The sequence below is a fragment of the Colletotrichum lupini genome, chromosome 10 (assembly GCF_023278565.1).
Source record: "Colletotrichum lupini chromosome 10, complete sequence".
NCBI classification, from domain to species: domain Eukaryota; kingdom Fungi; phylum Ascomycota; class Sordariomycetes; order Glomerellales; family Glomerellaceae; genus Colletotrichum; species Colletotrichum lupini.
In genome coordinates this window covers 2,298,170-2,315,949 of record NC_064673.1, presented here as the reverse complement: position 1 = coordinate 2,315,949, position 17,780 = coordinate 2,298,170, and the positions used below count along the sequence as shown (strand labels likewise).

At 53.4% G+C, this 17,780-nt stretch overlaps 6 protein-coding genes across 6 annotated transcripts; 2 read left to right on the top strand and 4 right to left on the bottom strand.

The window, feature by feature from the left end:
- Nucleotides 1–1,794: 1,794 nt before the first annotated feature.
- Nucleotides 1,795–3,082, top strand: CLUP02_17849 (peroxidase; the record flags this gene model as incomplete). Its single annotated transcript, XM_049296753.1, has 2 exons — nt 1,795–2,793; nt 2,870–3,082. The coding sequence occupies 2 exons, from the start codon at nt 1,795–1,797 to the stop codon at nt 3,080–3,082; spliced, it is 1,212 nt and encodes a 403-aa protein (XP_049137977.1).
- Nucleotides 3,083–3,808: 726 nt separating this feature from the next.
- CLUP02_17848 (uncharacterized protein) lies at nt 3,809–6,625 on the bottom strand (the record flags this gene model as incomplete). The annotated part of the gene is made up of 2 exons (XM_049296752.1): nt 3,809–5,920; nt 5,975–6,625. The coding sequence occupies 2 exons, from the start codon at nt 6,623–6,625 to the stop codon at nt 3,809–3,811; spliced, it is 2,763 nt and encodes a 920-aa protein (XP_049137976.1).
- Nucleotides 6,626–7,834: 1,209 nt separating this feature from the next.
- Nucleotides 7,835–8,596, top strand: CLUP02_17847 (DJ-1/PfpI family protein; the record flags this gene model as incomplete). The annotated part of the gene is made up of 1 exon (XM_049296751.1): nt 7,835–8,596. One exon carries the CDS (start codon nt 7,835–7,837, stop codon nt 8,594–8,596), a length of 762 nt encoding a protein of 253 aa, XP_049137975.1.
- Nucleotides 8,597–8,699: 103 nt separating this feature from the next.
- On the bottom strand, nt 8,700–11,085 carry CLUP02_17846 (subtilase; the record flags this gene model as incomplete). The annotated part of the gene is made up of 3 exons (XM_049296750.1): nt 8,700–9,758; nt 9,821–10,888; nt 10,942–11,085. 3 exons carry the CDS (start codon nt 11,083–11,085, stop codon nt 8,700–8,702), a joined length of 2,271 nt encoding a protein of 756 aa, XP_049137974.1.
- Nucleotides 11,086–11,938: 853 nt separating this feature from the next.
- On the bottom strand, nt 11,939–15,466 carry CLUP02_17845 (uncharacterized protein; the record flags this gene model as incomplete). Its single annotated transcript, XM_049296749.1, has 5 exons — nt 11,939–12,839; nt 12,901–13,040; nt 13,592–14,303; nt 14,368–15,150; nt 15,207–15,466. The coding sequence occupies 5 exons, from the start codon at nt 15,464–15,466 to the stop codon at nt 11,939–11,941; spliced, it is 2,796 nt and encodes a 931-aa protein (XP_049137973.1).
- A 1,981-nt stretch (nt 15,467–17,447) lies between these two features.
- On the bottom strand, nt 17,448–17,771 carry CLUP02_17844 (uncharacterized protein; the record flags this gene model as incomplete). Its single annotated transcript, XM_049296748.1, has 2 exons — nt 17,448–17,599; nt 17,663–17,771. 2 exons carry the CDS (start codon nt 17,769–17,771, stop codon nt 17,448–17,450), a joined length of 261 nt encoding a protein of 86 aa, XP_049137972.1.
- Nucleotides 17,772–17,780: the final 9 nt, after the last annotated feature.

Sequence of the window (17,780 nt, the reverse complement as noted above, 5' to 3'; positions counted from 1 at the left end):
TTTGCTGTCTTGAAAACATGATGGCGGTTCTGGTCTGACAACACTAGTTTGGAGGTGACGATCATGCGACGACTCCGGCTACCGTGATACGGCCCTAATTCCTCCGTTGTAATGGCGAGGTCGATGGCCTGGCGTGTATCTGAATCTGGCCGAGATCTCAGCATGCAAGCGTAACGACAACATGACTTCGGATGACTGAAGCCAAGATCTACGAATAGCCAAAAAACGCATCCCTTTGCATGGCATGCCGCAGATGTTGATGCGGCCTAAAATTACTGAAAAGAAAGCAAGACACCCATCGCTTATCCATATTCACGTCGTTCTGTGCAGATTCGGTTCCGCCGCCGATCAACAGGAGCGTCGAGTCCCAGAGTCATCCGAGCTATTCTGTCCCTCCAGACTGTTCAGCCACACGGATCAAGAATTGCCCGGCGAATCAGATGGAACTCGACAAGTGGAGTGAGGACGTGGAAACTGGCTCAGGCCGTCTTGTGGGAGGGACCAAGAGGTCAGCCGCAGGTGCTTGAAGGAAATGTCGACTCCAGAGGCTGAGAGACCAGCTTGTGCCTCGCATACCCGAGCTCATGTCAGCGGATATCAAGACCATACGGATGGAGAGACCGAACTATAGGCTTCACATGCCATCGTATTCTTATCCATGCAAAGTCTCTTCGGCCGAACGGGTGATATCAGCGCATTCAACTCAGCAGTTTCGTCATCGCCGACCTGGCCGGCCGATTCGGAGACTGTGCAAACAACATTTCAGCTGAGTTCTGCAAGCCACCATCACCATGTCGCCATTCTCTCCATATTGGAAAGCCTCGTCAGTTCCTCGCTGGTTCCGTCACACGGACCGCCGGCGAGGCCTTCAAACACAACTTTCTCTGTCCGACCTGAACGGCGCCACGACCAAGCGTTCTCGCCATTAGACTATTCCCCGTTCTGGACAGACACTGTCGTTTCTGACTAGCATGCCCCACGTTGCAGCCTTAGCCCGACAAAGACCATAACCTTCAGACGAGCAACTGGCTCCCGCTGTTCATGTCCTCTTTGGTTGGAATCGCGAGGCTCCCCGCTGACTTTTCGCATCGACCGCCTATCAGTGGCCGTGCAGACGTCCCTCCCTTGGCTTACATTGTCCACAATGAGAAGCAACGGTCGCATTCCGATCGACATCAGATCCCACAAAATAAGGTCGTGGTCTATCTACTCGTGGCAGGGCATTGAGCGAAACGACCCCGCTGATTGACTGGACACAACCAGCATCGATGGCATCTGAAGCGTGTATGCTCTTCATGGCATCGACAGGGATACTCTGGGCGATTGTTCGGAACCGCCATCCAACTTTGATGCCTAGAGCTGACCGACGGTACCGGCCGAAAGCAAAACGTTGAGCGAGAAGATTGCTTGGATCGCCGCTGCCGCGGGGCCTGTCTCAGAGACATGTAACATGGACGGACTTGAACGACCAAGTGTGCAGCTGCTGCATCTGCATCTTCTCATGTCAGGAATCAGACTTGGGATTTCGCTGTCCTAGCGGCCGGCTGTCCATGAGCCGGAAGTCAAAGAAGCTTTTTAGAACATTCCGTAACGCACTCCGACTAAGATATAATTGACGATGGCAATCGCTCTCGTTACGGTATCTCGAGCCAGCACTGCATCTCTCGCTTTCAGCTCTACCACCTTTCGCTTCGACTTGCAGCCATCCTGACCTTCGGGCGGTGTTCGATTCGTTCCAATCGTTTATATCGCTTATTCTTCGTTTGTTGTCGCTAGTGTTGGACCGTGACAATCATGAAGACTACGTCTCTCATCACTGCCGCTCTGGCCGGTGTTGTGATTGCTCGCCCCGGTATGGACATCAATAAGATGATGGCCGATGCCAAGCTCGAGGCTCGCCAAGCGGACGGTGGCGGTCCTTCGACAGAGCTCATTGGCGATCTTGCCACGCTTCGGGGCCGCGAACTCACTGCGACCGGCCAGGCAATCAAGGACATTTTGACTGCCGAGGCTCCAGGCCAGGACCTGAAGAGCTTTTACGATGACTCCGATCTTCCGCCCAAGAACTCGGCGGAGTGCAGAGAAGACGAATGCTGCATCTGGAAGTACATTGCCGACGACATGGCGGCACAAATGGTGGGCAATGCCGGGCGTTGCAACAATGTCGCACGTGGTGCTATTCGCCTTGGTTTCCATGACGCGGCGTCTTGGTCCAAATCTACCGGCGGCACTGGCGCCGATGGCTCCATCATTCTTGCCAACGAGTGCAAGACGCGTTCCGACAATAAAGGCCTTGAGGAGATCTGTGATATCATGGAGGGCTGGTTTGCCAAGTACAAGAGGTACAAGATCTCCATGGCCGATTTGATCCAGACTGCGTCCAACGTTGCCACTGTCTCCTGCCCCTTGGGACCCCGAGTCCGCACCTTTGTTGGTCGCAAAGACTCTACAACGCCCGCGGTGAAGAAGCTCTTGCCGGATCCATCCGACAGCTCAGCCAAGCTGTTCAAGCTCTTCGCAGACAAATCCTTCACTCCAGCGGGCCTCGTCGCCCTGATGGGCGCGCACAGCACCAGCCAGCAACGCTTCGTTGATCCCTCGCGCGCCGACTCGCCCCAAGACAGTACACCCGGAACTTGGGATATCGCCTACTACCAGCAGACGCTCAACCCCAATGCCCCTCCTGCCGTCTTCAAGTTCCAAAGCGACATCAACGTTTCCCAGGACCCGCGCACCAATGGGGTCTGGAAGGCATTCGCAGCGGGGCCGCGCGGTCAGTTCATGTGGAACGAGGTAAGACTTTTCCTGACGGCGTCACACGTTCGTCCCATCTGGATAGACTTCCCGAGACTAACAACCTAAACTTTAGGCTTATGCGACAGAGTACGTCCGCATGTCTCTGCTTGGTGTCAATAACATCAACGACTTGACCGAATGCACCAAGGCCCTGCCGCCTTTCCGCCCGGGCTTCCAGCAGCCTGATGAAGACCTGTTGACAAAGGTCATGAGGAGCGTCATCAACTCTGAAGCCATCAAGCAGGCGCTCGAAAAGGGTGACAAGATTCCTCCCAATGCCATATAGAATGCGAGGGATAGGTGCGACTTTTCCTTGCAGCGTACATACTGTCTTCATCCGTTTTCTTTCTTTGTACCACCTATTTGTACCATATCATTACATGTAAAATAGGGCCAAGGCGTTTTCGGTGTTACATGCATAGACCACCAAAAAAGAGTCACGACTTACATGGGCCGAAGCTGGCCTCAACATGGCGTGGACCAAGATTGTTGGAACAGGAGGCGAGCTTCAGGAAGCATTTTCTATTTTATTCTTACTTATAATATCAACGTTCTCTTCGAATTTGTCTCATCATATCTCTGAATAGAAAGCGCTAGAATTGCAGCAGAGTTGCTCACGACATGTCTTGGCCCTTGGTCTCCTCGGCATCACAAGAATCTGCAAGGCCGCCTGCAATGAAGAGGTATAGTAGGTGTGTGCCTGACACGGTTCTTTCACTGGGCAAGTGGACAGCGCCGTCTCGGCAGACCGATGATGAGACGTTTTTGTCCTATTCAGATCGCCTGGTGGTCCCAACCCGCGCGCAAAACCTTCGCCCGAGCCAACCGATCCTCGTCTGCAGCGAAGCTTAATAACACGCATCACGCGCGGGTTCGACGCAAGGTACGTATGATTCCTCCTGCATACACCTATACCTTATTCCACAACACTCATCAAGTCCATCCGAACTATGTGCAGATGGGTTCGCCAGCTTCCGAACACCTTCCACTCGCAGCCAGCCCTTCCAGCTTTTCAGCCCAGACGCGCACTGACTCTGTCCACCAGACTCCCACCACCAAGAAAGCCCTTGAGCACATTCGCCCTCTCCGAGGGGCTCATTCTCAGGAACCGCACGAGCGTCCAGTCTTGGTCATTGTTGCCGTCGCCGCCGTCGCTGTCGACATTTACGACTGGATAACCCCCCTTGACGACTGCGAGAGCGACCTGGGCCGCGTACATGTTGAAGCCGGTGCGTCGGAGAAAGACTTCCCATTCCGTCTCTTCCGACATGATGACTTGCTGCACGTCGTGGGATGCTTTTTTGAGGTGCGTCGAGACGAGGGCGCACGTCCAGTGGGCTAGTGTCTTTTGGCCGCCGGCCACGTAGACCACGTCGATGGTGCAGACGCTGCTATTGCTGAGGGAGCATGCGAAAGCGACGAAGGAGGCGTACGATGCGGCGTCGGCTGCGCTGAGCGGTCCGATGTGTTCTGCGAGGGGGTTGTCTTCCGAGACGAGGATAGTCAGTTGTCCGTAGAGCGGTGCGACTCTTGCTACGCGGCCGCGGAGTTGAGAGAGCTGTGCTTGGGATCCTGGAAGGGGCTTCTGTCGGACCTTGAGGATAGTTGTGATGATTATTCCTGTTGTTGGGGAAGGGATGATGTCGGCCTCGTAGGATAGCGGGGATGGCTTTACTACGGTCTTTACGCTTCCGGGGGACCAGACGCGTTTGTTGTGTCGTGAGAAGTCGCGGTCTACGAGATCGATGCCCGATAGGTTAGCTTGGAGGGCCGATATGATCCCTCGCGGGAGGGCGGTAGAAATGATGATGCGGGAGGGGCTGTTTGTGTGCTCTATGGACGGGACAGGAGCATCGACGGGGGCCTTTTGTGCTTTCGGCTTCGATGATACTTGTCCGACTACAGACACTGGAGCTTGAGCATCCTTGCGCTTCGTAATTGGGAATAATGGCTCGAATGTGCTTGTGACTCGTTTCGCACCTCGTAGGTCCATGTAGTTGGCGAGTAGGTTTCCCGCGGCATTGGTCTCATCTACTCCGAGGAGCAAGCTTTGCCCTAAGGACCTCGTCGACTTTGACTGTGTAGTTGTAGTTGTCCGACGGTGCTTAACGCCCACAGTCGGCGACACCTGATCTATGTGATCATCTTTGGCAGCTTGTTCCTGTTTGCGTTTTCGAATAAGTTGCATGAGGTCTTCTCTTGTGGAAGGTGAGCTACTTTGGGCTTGGTCCTCGTCATCGGGCATCGGGATCTCCTCGTCATCATCGTCTGGAAGTATCGCCTTGAGTGTATGTATTTGCCGTATGTGATCGTCACTCGTCGGTAGTCTCGTAGATCGTCGCCCTTCAAGGAGGCTTTGCAACACTTTGTCATCTCCAACGGACTCCTCGACTTCCACCAGACCTAGGGAAGATGGGAAAGGGATCCATCGCAGCTCCTTTTGTTCTTGCCGATTCTGTGGCCACGGTGGCGATGCGAACTGCTCGGAGTTCTGGCAGCGGACCCAAAGAAACATCTCTTCGGGGCCTCGGGTAGCTCCCTCCCAATCTAGTGTAGGTGCTCTGAAATCGAGGACTGGAGGCTGCATTCTGGCAATGGCGTCAATTACCTCGACCTGCTCTTGTTCGAGCTTCCGTGCCAGGGTGTCTGCTTTCTCTGTTAAGAGGAGGTTGAATTGTTCGTTGAATCTTGACTCTTCCTCCGAGCATGGGCTGGATCTTAACGGTCCTGGAAGGCTAATGGAATTAAATCCAGCAGTATCGCGTAAGATTGCCCGAAAGGCGTCTTTCTCTTCGCTTCTGGACGTAGAGTCGTCCGACATGGGCAGGATAGGGACCTCCATGGCTGGTGCTGAGCCCTTTCGTTGAGGAGTGGGGATGTCGAAGCTAGGGGTGTCTGAAGGTATGCCAAGAATGTCTGACGTTGAGGTATCTAGGAACTTGATATCATCATAGGCCACGGCTAGGTTGTGTCGGGATTCCTCGAGATCCTCTTCGAGAAGGCTCTCCGGATCTGAAAACTGAGGTATCTCGCAGACATCGGCATCCGGTATAAACAACTCTGCATCTTCTACATCTTCGAAGGGCATGGTGATCAGTGGTGGAGTCATGGTTTCGACTCTATCCTGGACGGATTATTAGCGAGATTCTTTACACGACGCCAAACCAAATATTCCCACCATGGCTGGAACCATCTCAAGATCGATCAATTGGTCAAAGTCCCTCTTGGACCAATCAACGAATGTTGACTCTGCAACGTATGCTAGGTCTTCCTCGGTGTAGTCAAGCTCGTCGAGCTCGGCTCCTCTCGCAAGCTGATCGTGAAAGTGCACCGCAGAGAGCGGAAGACCGAGACCTTCATCCTTCGTATCATCGACAGGCTCGCGAGGCAACGGGGTAGGCTTGCGGAAGAAGCCCAGACACTGGGCATCGCCGACTGCTCGACCGAGAGCTTTGAGGTCGTGCCTCGGGTCACTTCTTAGGGACGGCAGCTCCAGCTTCGAGACTGCGTGCGAGAATCGTATGTGGGGTATGGTGGCCTCTATGGAAAGCTTGAGAATGTCTCCTGGAGGAAATATTTGGATGGACTTTGCGAGGATATCGTCGGCTCCGTCATCTTGCACATCGATCTCGGGAGTGAAGGTGGTTTCTGGAACTGCAAAGGACTGGACATCAGGCGTGTCTTCCAGATAATTCGTACATTCAACAAATGCTGGTTCTTGCAAGCTCTTAGCGATATGTTTCGGGTGCGAAGGGATGTAGACCCTGGGATTGATGAACAACTCTTGTATCAACGCGTACTCGGCTGGCCCAACTCCTTCGGTGGACATGTTGCACTATGATGTCTGTGTCTTTGGCAAGAAGTTCCAACTCGGTCTCTCGGGGCAGCGATCCTAGATGAGAAAATGCGAACATCAACGAAACAGATGAAGCCCGGCGTCAACGCTACATCGGTGGTGTTACCCTGACGATGTGGGCTTTTGGTCATTTGACACTCAAGATACTCGCTGAAAGACTTGGAGATATTCTTTGTGCCAATCCCACACGTATCAGTCGCAAGGAAGGACTTTCATTGTCGTCCCGCCTGCCTCAGGACGGAAGTCGGGCTTCGGGTGTCGTTCCAACGTTCCTCCGGGCTCCCGGAGACCCCACTTCCACCGCCGTGCCTGCCCGTCGAAGAGGCAGCTCCGAGATACGTACCCTGTCAGGCAGCCAACGGAACAGGCAGGGCAAAATCCGGGGGAAGAGAAGACATGCCTGCATTGCTGGGTCGGTGTGGGGCCACGTCACGTCCGATCAGTCTCAGATCATAGCAGTAAGTTAGCAATCGTGCTGCCTCGAAAGAAGGATGTTAACTCCTAACTCAAGGCAGAAGAAGTGATCTGGGTACGAGCATGCCAAATCCGGCAGCATTCGGTGATGCAACCTGCGAGACCATCATCTTGGCGTCCGATCGATGCCTGGTCATCGAATTGCGGGACACGACCTCTCCCACAGCTTGAATGGATGAATGCCTGTTAAGTTCCGATGCCCTTCGGAGCTAATCACGGATCGGGGCCGGCGGAGTTGGTCACTGGACCCGTTTATCCCTCTCTTAGCGCACGGGGCGGCCGCTAATAATCACGCAAGCTGAGTGCTTGCTTTAGGGTGAGGACTGCCCCGAAGCCACTCGGCTCGGGGGACGGGGATTGGGTTCAACGATCGGACGATAGATAGATGGGCTTGGAGCCTAGCGGAAGGGGGGGGAAATGGAGACCAACGTAACCCTACAATGATTTGAGTACCACGTTTGAAGATGTGCAAGGGCGGCTGAGTAAGGCGTTGATGGGGAAAGCCGGAGGGAGGTGGATGCACACTGCATCAGTGCGGAGACGGCTGGTTTCTGTTTCTTGTGGGAAAGTATAAAACTATTACCTCTTACGGCTGATGCATCGCTGTTCTGTTTATCTTGATTCTAGCTCCCCATCGTGGTTTAACTCACTTTACACTACCTTGATTCACCGATTCCGTCCCAAGAACGCAGTCTTCAACCAGGCAAGATGGCGACAACGCTGGGATCTAAAAAGTCAATTCGCATCGGCGTAATGTTGGAGGCCGTGCAGCTGAGCGACATCATGGGCATCGATCTCTTCGGCAACCTGTCTCGTGAATACTACAACAAAGTCAAAGACTTTGATCCCGAATTCGCACAATGGGCCGACCACCCAGTAGATACCAAGTTCTACTTCATCTCGTCCACGCTAGAGCCCGCCGAGATGACACCCGGTCTCAAGTTCGTCCCGAACATAACCTACGACGACTGCCCTCGAGATCTGGATCTCGTCCTCATCGGTGGCCCACTCCCCAGCCATCGCCCTCCCGCTGCCGACCGCTTCATGAAGGAAGCCTACCCGAAGACCAAGGTCTGGTTGACAACGTGCATCGGTAGCCCTTGGTTGGCCAGCGCTGGGGTGCTGAAGGGGAAGAAGTGCACCACGAACCGCGAATTCTTGCCGTTTGTGAGGCAGGTCCACCCTGAGACTGAGTGGCTTGACCAGAGATGGGTCGTCGAGGAGAAGGAGTATGAGGGCGAGGAGAAGGGCGAGCTGTGGACTGGAGGTGGAGCCGGCGCTGGTAAGACTTGTTTCGCTCACACCCTGCTCATTGTTAATGGTTACATGACTCTAGGCCTTTCGATGATCATCACATACTTGAACAAGAACTTCGATCCTGGATTTGTACAAAAGATGGCACTCGAGGCCATTGCATTTGAAGAGTTGGCGCTAAACCAGTTTTACAAGACCTCAAGGCCGACAGCATAAGCGATCAAATGAAATGGTTGAATAGTTACAATAGTCTCCAAATTTTCACCATCGCATAGAGCTGTTCTACTTACCTTGCTCATGGGCACTGAGAGGCTATCTATCATGCATCTACGTAACGGATGATGAACTCTGGGGAATCATACCGATCCCAGCTCTCCGGCAAGCTTCTATCCGCCATGATCTTCAGCGCAAAGATGCTGAGCTGATACCTGCCAGCTGGCGCCCAAGAACCATCCGCCAAGCTACCATCCCAAGGGCTCATCCAACCAATGGGCCTTACATAGGTCATGGGATATCCAGCTACGTTTCCAAGGGTCACCACACCGAGGCCGTTATCTCTGGCATCTGAACTGGTCTCAGACGCTGGAGACGCGACTGGCACGGCCTCGAGACGAACCTCGGAGCTTCCCATGACCAGCCACAAGAACTGGTTAGGGAACGCTCCAAGGGGGAGAATAAGGTCCGAAGTGTTTGCCAAGGGTAAGGCCCAGTCGGGATGCGCAGCCGGAGCGGGAAGCTGGAATGTGGTGTTTGCGGGTACATCTGGGCTCCTTGGGTCGTCGCTGCGACTGAAAATGAGGCGATTTGCAGCCAAGACTGTGATGTTCTTCATAGATGTAGCTGCGCCGATGTAGGGGACCGATAGCGCGATCTCGCCGTCACCGTTGGTCCCGTTGAGAGCGACCCATCCAGAGTACAGTGGGAGGGTCGCGGCGTCCAAACCCTTGGGAGGAACCACGCTGATGCGAACTTCACCGGTAGCGTTGGGTTCCAAGCTAAAGCTGGATGGCTCAAAGGTCAGAGTCGCGTACGTCGTGAAGAGCTCGGGAGAGCTCTGACGATAAATGTCCGTGAGAGTGGTGGCGGTTAAGGCAGGAATGTGGGATACGTTGTACGTTGCCGCTGTGTCTCCGACGTTGCTTATAGTGAACGTGGTGTCGGAGATGAAGTTGTCGGTGTCATTGAACGAGAGACTGGCTACGCTGAGAACTGATGTCGTGTAGGCTGCGTCGTAGGCCTGTACCATGCCGGCTCCTTGTTGTGGCACAGGGCCGAGGCCGGCTTCGATGTTGTCGACTCCGTAATTCTGTGAGAGGTTTGGCTTTGCGGTTGAGGCAAGCAGCCTCTTGATCAAGTCAGGATCCCTAGTTCCCCGTGCCTATTCGATGTCAGTCTGATTAGTCTGGCTATGAAGACGTCGCTCCCGCCGCAAGAACCTACCTGAGATACAAGAGCTACGATACTGGCAACTAGAGGAGTTGCCATGGAAGTACCAGATGCCTCAGCATAATCACCAAGAGCAATAGGCCAGGTGCTCAAGATACCGGCACCGGGAGCCCCAAAACTCGGCGCAAGCTTGAGCTCGAAGGTCGGACCCCAGCTCGTAAAAGCTGACACCTTTCCCTCACTATCCGCTCCTTGACTCTGGTAGGATGATATGGACATCACCCCGTCGCCAGTGCTCGGCGTGCTGATTCCGAACAGGCCTTCTGTACCGCCAACCTCGTTGCCAGCGGCGAAAGTGCAAGGAACGCCGGCATCCACGATCCTCGAGACAGTCACGGCAAACGCCTCTCCAGCCCAACCATTAGGACCTCCGATGGATCCAGTGATGATATCGCTGCCATCCTCGAAGGCCTTGATAACGCCTGCAAGCAGAACATCGCCAGTCGTCTGGCCGTTACACGCAAAGGTCCGGTACATGCCCAGCTTCACCCCAGGCGCCGCACCGGTGAAGCCCATGGGGTTCTCCATCGCAGCAATGATACCTGCGACGTGGGTGCCGTGGCCGAGACAGTTCTCGAAGGGATCCGCATCGGGGACGGGCGCGTTCGTGCCGTCATAAGCGTCACCCACGATATCGGATCCGAACTCGACGAGACATCCTGGACCAAAGCAGCCGCCTAGGGCGGAGTGGGTGTAGTCGATGCCTGTGTCCACGATGCCGATCTTGAGACCTGTTCCGATGAAGCCGTTTGCACGGAGCTTGTCGACTTGCGTCATGACGTGGGGTGGCCAAGTATCTGTGGAGTTTATTTGGCGTTTGTACTTGGATGGAGTCTTGTCTTTGCCGGTCCAGGTGATGTCGAGCTTTGGGACGCTGATCAGGGGGACGGGCCAGAGTTTCTTGACCTGCGGGAGGCCGGCGATCTTCGAAGCTGTCTCGTTGTTGGAGCCCTCGACGTGAATGGAAACGCCCTTGAAGATCTTGGACTGGAGGTTGAGGCGCTGGGAGATCTTGGTCACGCCGGTTTCTGTCTTGAGCTGACTGAGAAATCCAGAGCCATCCTGTAGTGTGTTAGAGCATCGCCAATGGGGGCAGGTGAAGCTGGTGGACTGACTTGATCGTCGGCGAACTCAACGATGAATGCGCCAGGAACGTTTGTCTTCTCAAAAACTGGCGTCATATCTCTCTTCACCGCCGATGCAGAGGATAAGACCGCGATGCCGACCAATGCCGCAAGCGATGTTCTCAAAGCCACCATGATGAGCTAGTTTCTGTGTTACAAAGAACCTCAAAGAACCTCGTAGTCCTATAGCTCAGAGTTACGAGGAAGCCAGGGATATTGTTCCTACATGATATGCTTATTTATACTTCTAATATTCGAATAAGATGATGGGCGCGCTTTGGAACCCCTTGCCCTTGGTCATCTACGTCGCATTTGACATTATCGCCGTGTGGTGTTGAGGGGGCACGTTCTCCACCAAAAATCGCCCAAAACTGACATTCGGATAGATGAAGCGACCTGGGAATGCGGGGCAACACGAGTTTACTGAGAGCAATTGAGCAAGATAAGAGCGAAAGATAGAGGTCCATACTGTGGTCTTCTCACTGTTGCAGTGGAGGGATCCCTTCGTCACGAGCTCGGAACCTGTCGATTCTAGTAAGAAGTTTTTTCTGTGCCGCAGCATCTCAACGGCCTTGTTGCAGCGGTTCAGATGGCACAAGCAGGGAAATCTGGAAATCCATCAACGGGGAACGAGGGGCATGAGGAAGGTGGTATCCTGCATAACCCCCTTGTTACCATCGCCGGCGCGAATGCAACGTGATCTTGGCGCGTATTGTGTACAGAGTTGCTTCAGTTGGCGTGACCGGAATGATGGCCGATACCGAGAGTGCTCAAGAAGGAGATTTCACGGCGATCAGAGTGTGGTGAGATATCGGGAGGATTACCAAGGCTCGCATTCGGTCGAGGGGTTGACTAATGGAGTCCGTCGAGTCTCAGCGCACGAAGCACACGTGAAAGAGCCGGCATGCAGCGTTATCGACGCCAAATATTAAGCTTAGATTCACTCGAATAGTTGGCCCTCCAAAGTGAGAGCAACGGTAGAGGTCCTTCATGCCGATGTCCCGTTCACCACCGACCACGCTCCCTCCAAGTACAACTTGTCCAGCGCCGCCGCCGCCGTGGTATTGTCCACCTTGAGGTTCAACCAGTGCTGATTAGTGACATTCCGATCATAGACCCACTCATTCGACCCATTGGCATGGACAAAGTTGCGCCCATACTTGTTACCGTATTCAAAGATGTCCCCGAGACCTTGCATAGCATACAATACCGTCAGTGGATCCCACGACTGCCGGGGCCGATAAAAGTTGTAGTAAATGTAAGCTTGCCGGACCGGGTCCGATACCGGGCCCTCGGCGAGCAGCTTCGCTCCGGACAGCACGATTGAGCCAACCTCAGTGCCGCAGAAAACCACACGCCCCTTCCAGCTGTTCACGACGTGCGCCGTGTGTGAAGGGTTATCGCCAAAGAAGTTGAACTCACGACCGGACGGGTACTCGCCGCCCATGACAACCAGCTCCGAGACCTTGCTTGCAATCAACGCGGGGCCCGTGAGGTTAGAGACAGCGTCGGCGGTGGAGTTTAGGAGCGCGGAGAGGTTCTCGAAGAAGCCGATGGAGACAATGGTCACGGGCTCGTCGGCCCCGGCGAGGATCTTGCGGTAGAGCGTCACCGCGTCCGAGGCGTTTTCGGCCTGGCCAAAGGGGAGCGAGCCGCCCGAGTAGTGATATGAGATCTTGCTCGCGTACTCGCCTAGGTCGTAGGCGAAGATGTCGAAGAAAGGCTCATCTGTCATTGGCCTGCGTGCGCCGATGGGGACATCTCCAAGGCCATAGTGAGCGAGGATTGCCGAGGTTGCCGTTACGGAGTATGTTGAAGGGTAGTTGACGTTGACACCGAGGAGATTCACGTCTGGTGAGGTTGCCGCGAGGAGAAGGGCGCCGGTATCACTGTTGTGATGTTAGAGCCTGGGTGTTTGGTGAGGATTGGGGGGACATGGGTGGCACTGACTCGCAGTCACTGAAGATGTCAGTATCGATGATAATGTTTTTGCGCGCTGCCAACGCCGGCAGTATGGCCAGCGCGGCGGCTGCGACTCTCGCGATGGACGCTGAGACCATGGCTGATGAGGCTTGCCACTCAGAAACTGTCTTGAGCCAGGTTCATGAGTGAACGGCGGGTTGGAAAACTTCGGATGAACTGGTGTTTGTATTGAACCTTTCAGGGGAGAATCCTTATCTTGACTCGGTAATATGAGGGGAAATAGAACTCCTCTTGCCAGGGGCTGACTCCGATTTTAGGAGATGAGTGGAGCTTTTAGTTCAATTTGAAGGGGATTTTCCACGGGAAATGTCCTCATTGTCAAGGTTCAACGTTGAAGAGTCAACTTCGATGAAGGGGGTGAGCCGATAAGGAAATCTCTCGAAATTGCTGCGTTTACCAAGCTCTTTGAGAACTCGTATTTGCAGCAGATCGGCAACTGACATGCAACGAACTGTGAAAAAACTCCATGCTGTATCAAACACGAGAGAGACTAAGCTCTTTCTACTTCATTTGTATCATATGTACGTCTATCTTATGATGTAGCTCATGCGGATTATTTACTAAGAGTAAGAGCCGACTTAGATCAAGAAAATGCTAAACTCCACTTATGTTCTAAAGTATGCTTTCCTCAACATCGCGGGCGAATCCTCACTGGTACCTCTCTATCAAATGCATGCGATCCAAATGGCATAGCTCGATGATGTGACCGAGCCTTGGCCGCATCCGCCGGATCCAAAATCTCCACGTCAAAGTCCCTTAGAATGAGAAAGACGGAGACAAGAATAGTATTCTTTGCCAATGTCTCGCCCGGACACCTCCAAGCGCCTCCTCCAAAGGGGAAAAAGTGCCCTCGCAGCGCTGATGGATTTGACAGTTTAGCCTTGGAATCATCGCGCACGTACTTCTCCGATACAGTGTAGTTGTGCATCACCAAGTTAGACTTCCGAAGCGGACCGCTTGTCGGATCATCGGGGTACTCGAGGAACCGCTCTGGCCAGAAGGAATCAAGAGAGTGCTCTTTGACCCCGTTGATGGTCCGGCCCGTGTTCCAGATGGCTCCGTCGAGGCCGCCGAGCCAGCTTGCTGATAAGGCGGTGGTCCCCGATGGTAAAGTGGAGAAGGAATCCCCGTGGAGACGGAGACCGGCACCGACCGATTTGCGGCCGATAGCGCCGGCAACATGAAGTCTTAATGTTTCTCGATAGACTGAGTTCAGTAGCGGAGCCGATGACAATGCTGTGCAGTCTAGTGATGCTGCCTTGCTGTCGTTTCTAATGTCTAACTCGTGTCTTAATCTGGACGTAAGAGTTGCGTCCAGGAGAGTATGCAGCATCATCCAGCAGGCGGCTGGAATGGTGTTTGCAGTTGTTCTGTATGATGATATTAGACCAAGTCCACCTCCAACTTGCAAAGACTGGGAGTAAGTGGACTTACACAAATAAGAAGCCTAGGATGACGCTCGAAGTTCCGGCATCCGAGAACCCGAGATCCTCATAGCGCCGGACCATGTTCCTCACGTAGCGGGTGCCCCAGATAGGATCAGACTCAGCATCACCCGGTTCCGCATCATCGTTGTTACTGTTAGAGTTGCACCAGTCTCTCCACTTGCTCAGACTCCTGATTAAGCGGTCGCGCCGACGGTACTGGGACGGATACATCCATCGTGGGCTCCCACGTGAGACAACAGGGAATGCATCGTAAAAAGCCCAAAAGTCTTCACAAAATGATGGGCAAAGCCTGAAGATGTGCTTCCCATACAGCGCCTCGACTTCCGCACTGAAAATGGTGTCGCGAACGAAGTTGTACAAATCAGGGATGGCGACGGGATCTTGGTTAGGAACAGAAGCGTTCTTTGAGCACAGTCGTTGACTGAAGTTGGAAGAGAATCTATCCATCACAAGCCTCAGATTCTCCCCGTTCAAGAAGGTGATGAAGTCTTTTCGTTGATGTTCCATGATTCTTCGGGATGCGTCCGGATGAGAAGTTGTGAGTCCTGCTTCGTCACGCGTCTCGAATGCCGAGATGTGATCGTGGTCGAACACATGATAGTCCACCGCTTCCAAGCCGAAGAAGATTGTCAAGGCATCGAAGATCCCAGGTACTGGGACGAGGTCTCGAGGCCCCTTGAAGAGTGACCGCACGCCTTCACCGGGAAGGACATAGCAAAGCGAACTTGCAGGTACTGAGAGGGATATAACGGTATCATGTAGGCGAGACCTAAGGCTGGTATCAGCAAGCATAAATCTGAGGTGGATTTCCATCATGTCACATACTGGAGAGGACGAAGGAATTTCTCGGCGTTGAAGAGAATCGCATAGGCGTGGCCAAGTCCGGGAACAAAGTATGGAGGTATGACAAGCCGCCTATTTCCTAGCTTCTCGTAACGTTGATTCTTCCAGAGAAACCGGATAGAGGTGAGAAGATAAGTGAGAAGGAAGGGAGTGCTCAAGATCAATACAGAGCATGCGGCCTTGGCGAGGGCATCTCGTCCCGCGCCGCTCAAACAAGCTTCTCCGAGCACTAAGGTAAACATGATCAGAGCCTTGATGAGTGTCAAACCAAAACTTCTACGTCATTCAGAAAGAGGAAAGAGAACATCCATGATCCAGAGGATCTTTGGTTTTTCTTATAAGATTATTCAATGTCTCAAAGAGCTAGAGACCCATTATCACATGGAAGTTTCGACATATCAAATAACAGCTGGTAATCGCGCGAGTAGACATCTATTTACATGATCGCGGAAGGTTTCAGAGTGTCATTGGGGGCTAGTATTACCCGCTGCCTTGATTTTGGCCCCTCGTCACGCAGCTCGTGTTGGTTATGAACATGAAGACTTGGCTGAAAGGATTGTGGCAGAATAATTACCCTTGCCGCGGGTGATACCTTCTTTTGGCAACTCTTCAGCAAACAATGTCCATCTTTACGGCGCGGCCGCCGCAGAAAGACATATATCACTTATCATGGCGCTTCTCCGACTCCAAGGTGGCTTGCGGCCCGGATTGCATGCTTCTCGGTACTCGGTGGATCCGTGTATTTCGTTTGTTCGAGGGAATGATCATATCAATCCAAGCCGGAGATCCCTCAACTTGACTTGTCTTCCAGGATATCATGGATCGCCATTGGACGCCCGGTATGTTTGCTTGGTTGGGTAGCTTTGGTGAAGGCAACGTCAAGCGCTGAGCCGCCGCACCGCCGAGTCTACCGCCGGCATTCAATGGAGACGGACGGTGACTTGACTTGCATGTGTACTCGGAAAAGAGCATACACAGTTACCACTTGAGACGTGGCGAGCTTTCGACTACGGCACCAACCCCAACGCTGAGCCTCCGAGTTTTGGGGGTCGGGATTCTGCACACAGCTTCGGAGATGGCCCCCAGGGATGGTAGGGCAATATGTGGGACTCCGTTGTGATGCCGCATGGGATTGGGCTCAACTTTTGTTTGCTCAATGTCGTTGGAAGCGGCAACATGGTCGTTCAGGGTGCGATGGGTTTGATTGGACCAGCAGGTTGGCTTCGCCGCAGGCGAGGAAGAATCCATGCTCCCACGGGATGGATGCACTGTGACACTCTCATGCAGGCAGTCACTTGGCTGGATTCAGCCCGCCACGGTCCACAGGTGACAATAGGTATTAGCAGGCGCCACTCCCGCGGCACCCTTTATATTTGACAGATATCTTCGAGCAGACAGGAGGGTTACACATAATTCCTTCTGGACGGGTGGCTTGATGTGACGATTTGGGACTTTGCAGCCATGTTGCCAACCTTGCTGTTTGCCTTTGTGTATGCGGTATCCATCACAGATTCGTCAACTTAGTAGGTAAGATAAGGTAGTAGGACATTCCCAGGTTATTGGATCGAACACAGGTCACTTGTACAACATGTTGCGATCAGGACCGTTGTGGGGGTATTGTTGAAGAGGATGGGCATTCACAGAGCTCGCAAGGGAGTAATTAGTTTAAAGGCTAGCGGTCTGATGTTGGCGGATTGGAATTATTCCCTCTCCGCACAGTATGGACTTGTGCCCAAACTACTCCAGGGCCCCGCCCGTCCACGAACAGTCTTGGCCTAGCTAAGAGATAGAACAATAGAAACAATGTGGGAAAAGTTCGGAACCCCCAGAAAGACAATCTTTTTCTGCAATATTCCAAGGCTCATTGAGTTGATGATACAAAGGTATCTCGGGTAGACCTTGGGTAGGGAACTCATCGGCCATTGAACACCAAGCAGGACGATCTGTGTCCTCGCCAGTGTCGGACCGGATGACGGCGTGAACTTGACACTCTGGACAAGATTCTATCAATTTTCTCCCTGAACGTATCCTTCGAAGACTGCGGATCTGATCCCCGATAACACGAACAGCATGTAGAAGCCTCTAGGATTATGCCCCGAGGACTTCAAGATCGTTTGCTTGCGCAAGATTCCCGGAAACCAACCTGGACCGGGCTAATGGACGCACTGTTTGCACAGTTTGCTTGAAACCGACATCCATGCCCTGCAGGATCTCGATGCCGTGTTAGATTCGTTCCGTACCGTGAGGGCCGCAAGCTCGGGGCAACGCGGGTTTCCGTTTCCTCGGGCCATGGTCAGTATAAATGGAAATTACTCCGCAAGGGCCGGGCGGTCCGTGAACGCCGACAGGATAGTTAGTGTACTTGGCACAGAGATCTTGTAGTTGGGGTAATTGTTAGGCATTCCCCGCGTTGTCTCTACTCATACGTAACACAACACAGAAGCTTGGTGGTTCACCCCAGTGCCGGCGGGAAACATCCTCTGTGCGTCGATGGAGTGCCGAGGTCCTGATGACAGTATACAATCGACCCCGCCTACTGTTGGGCATGCTGAGATA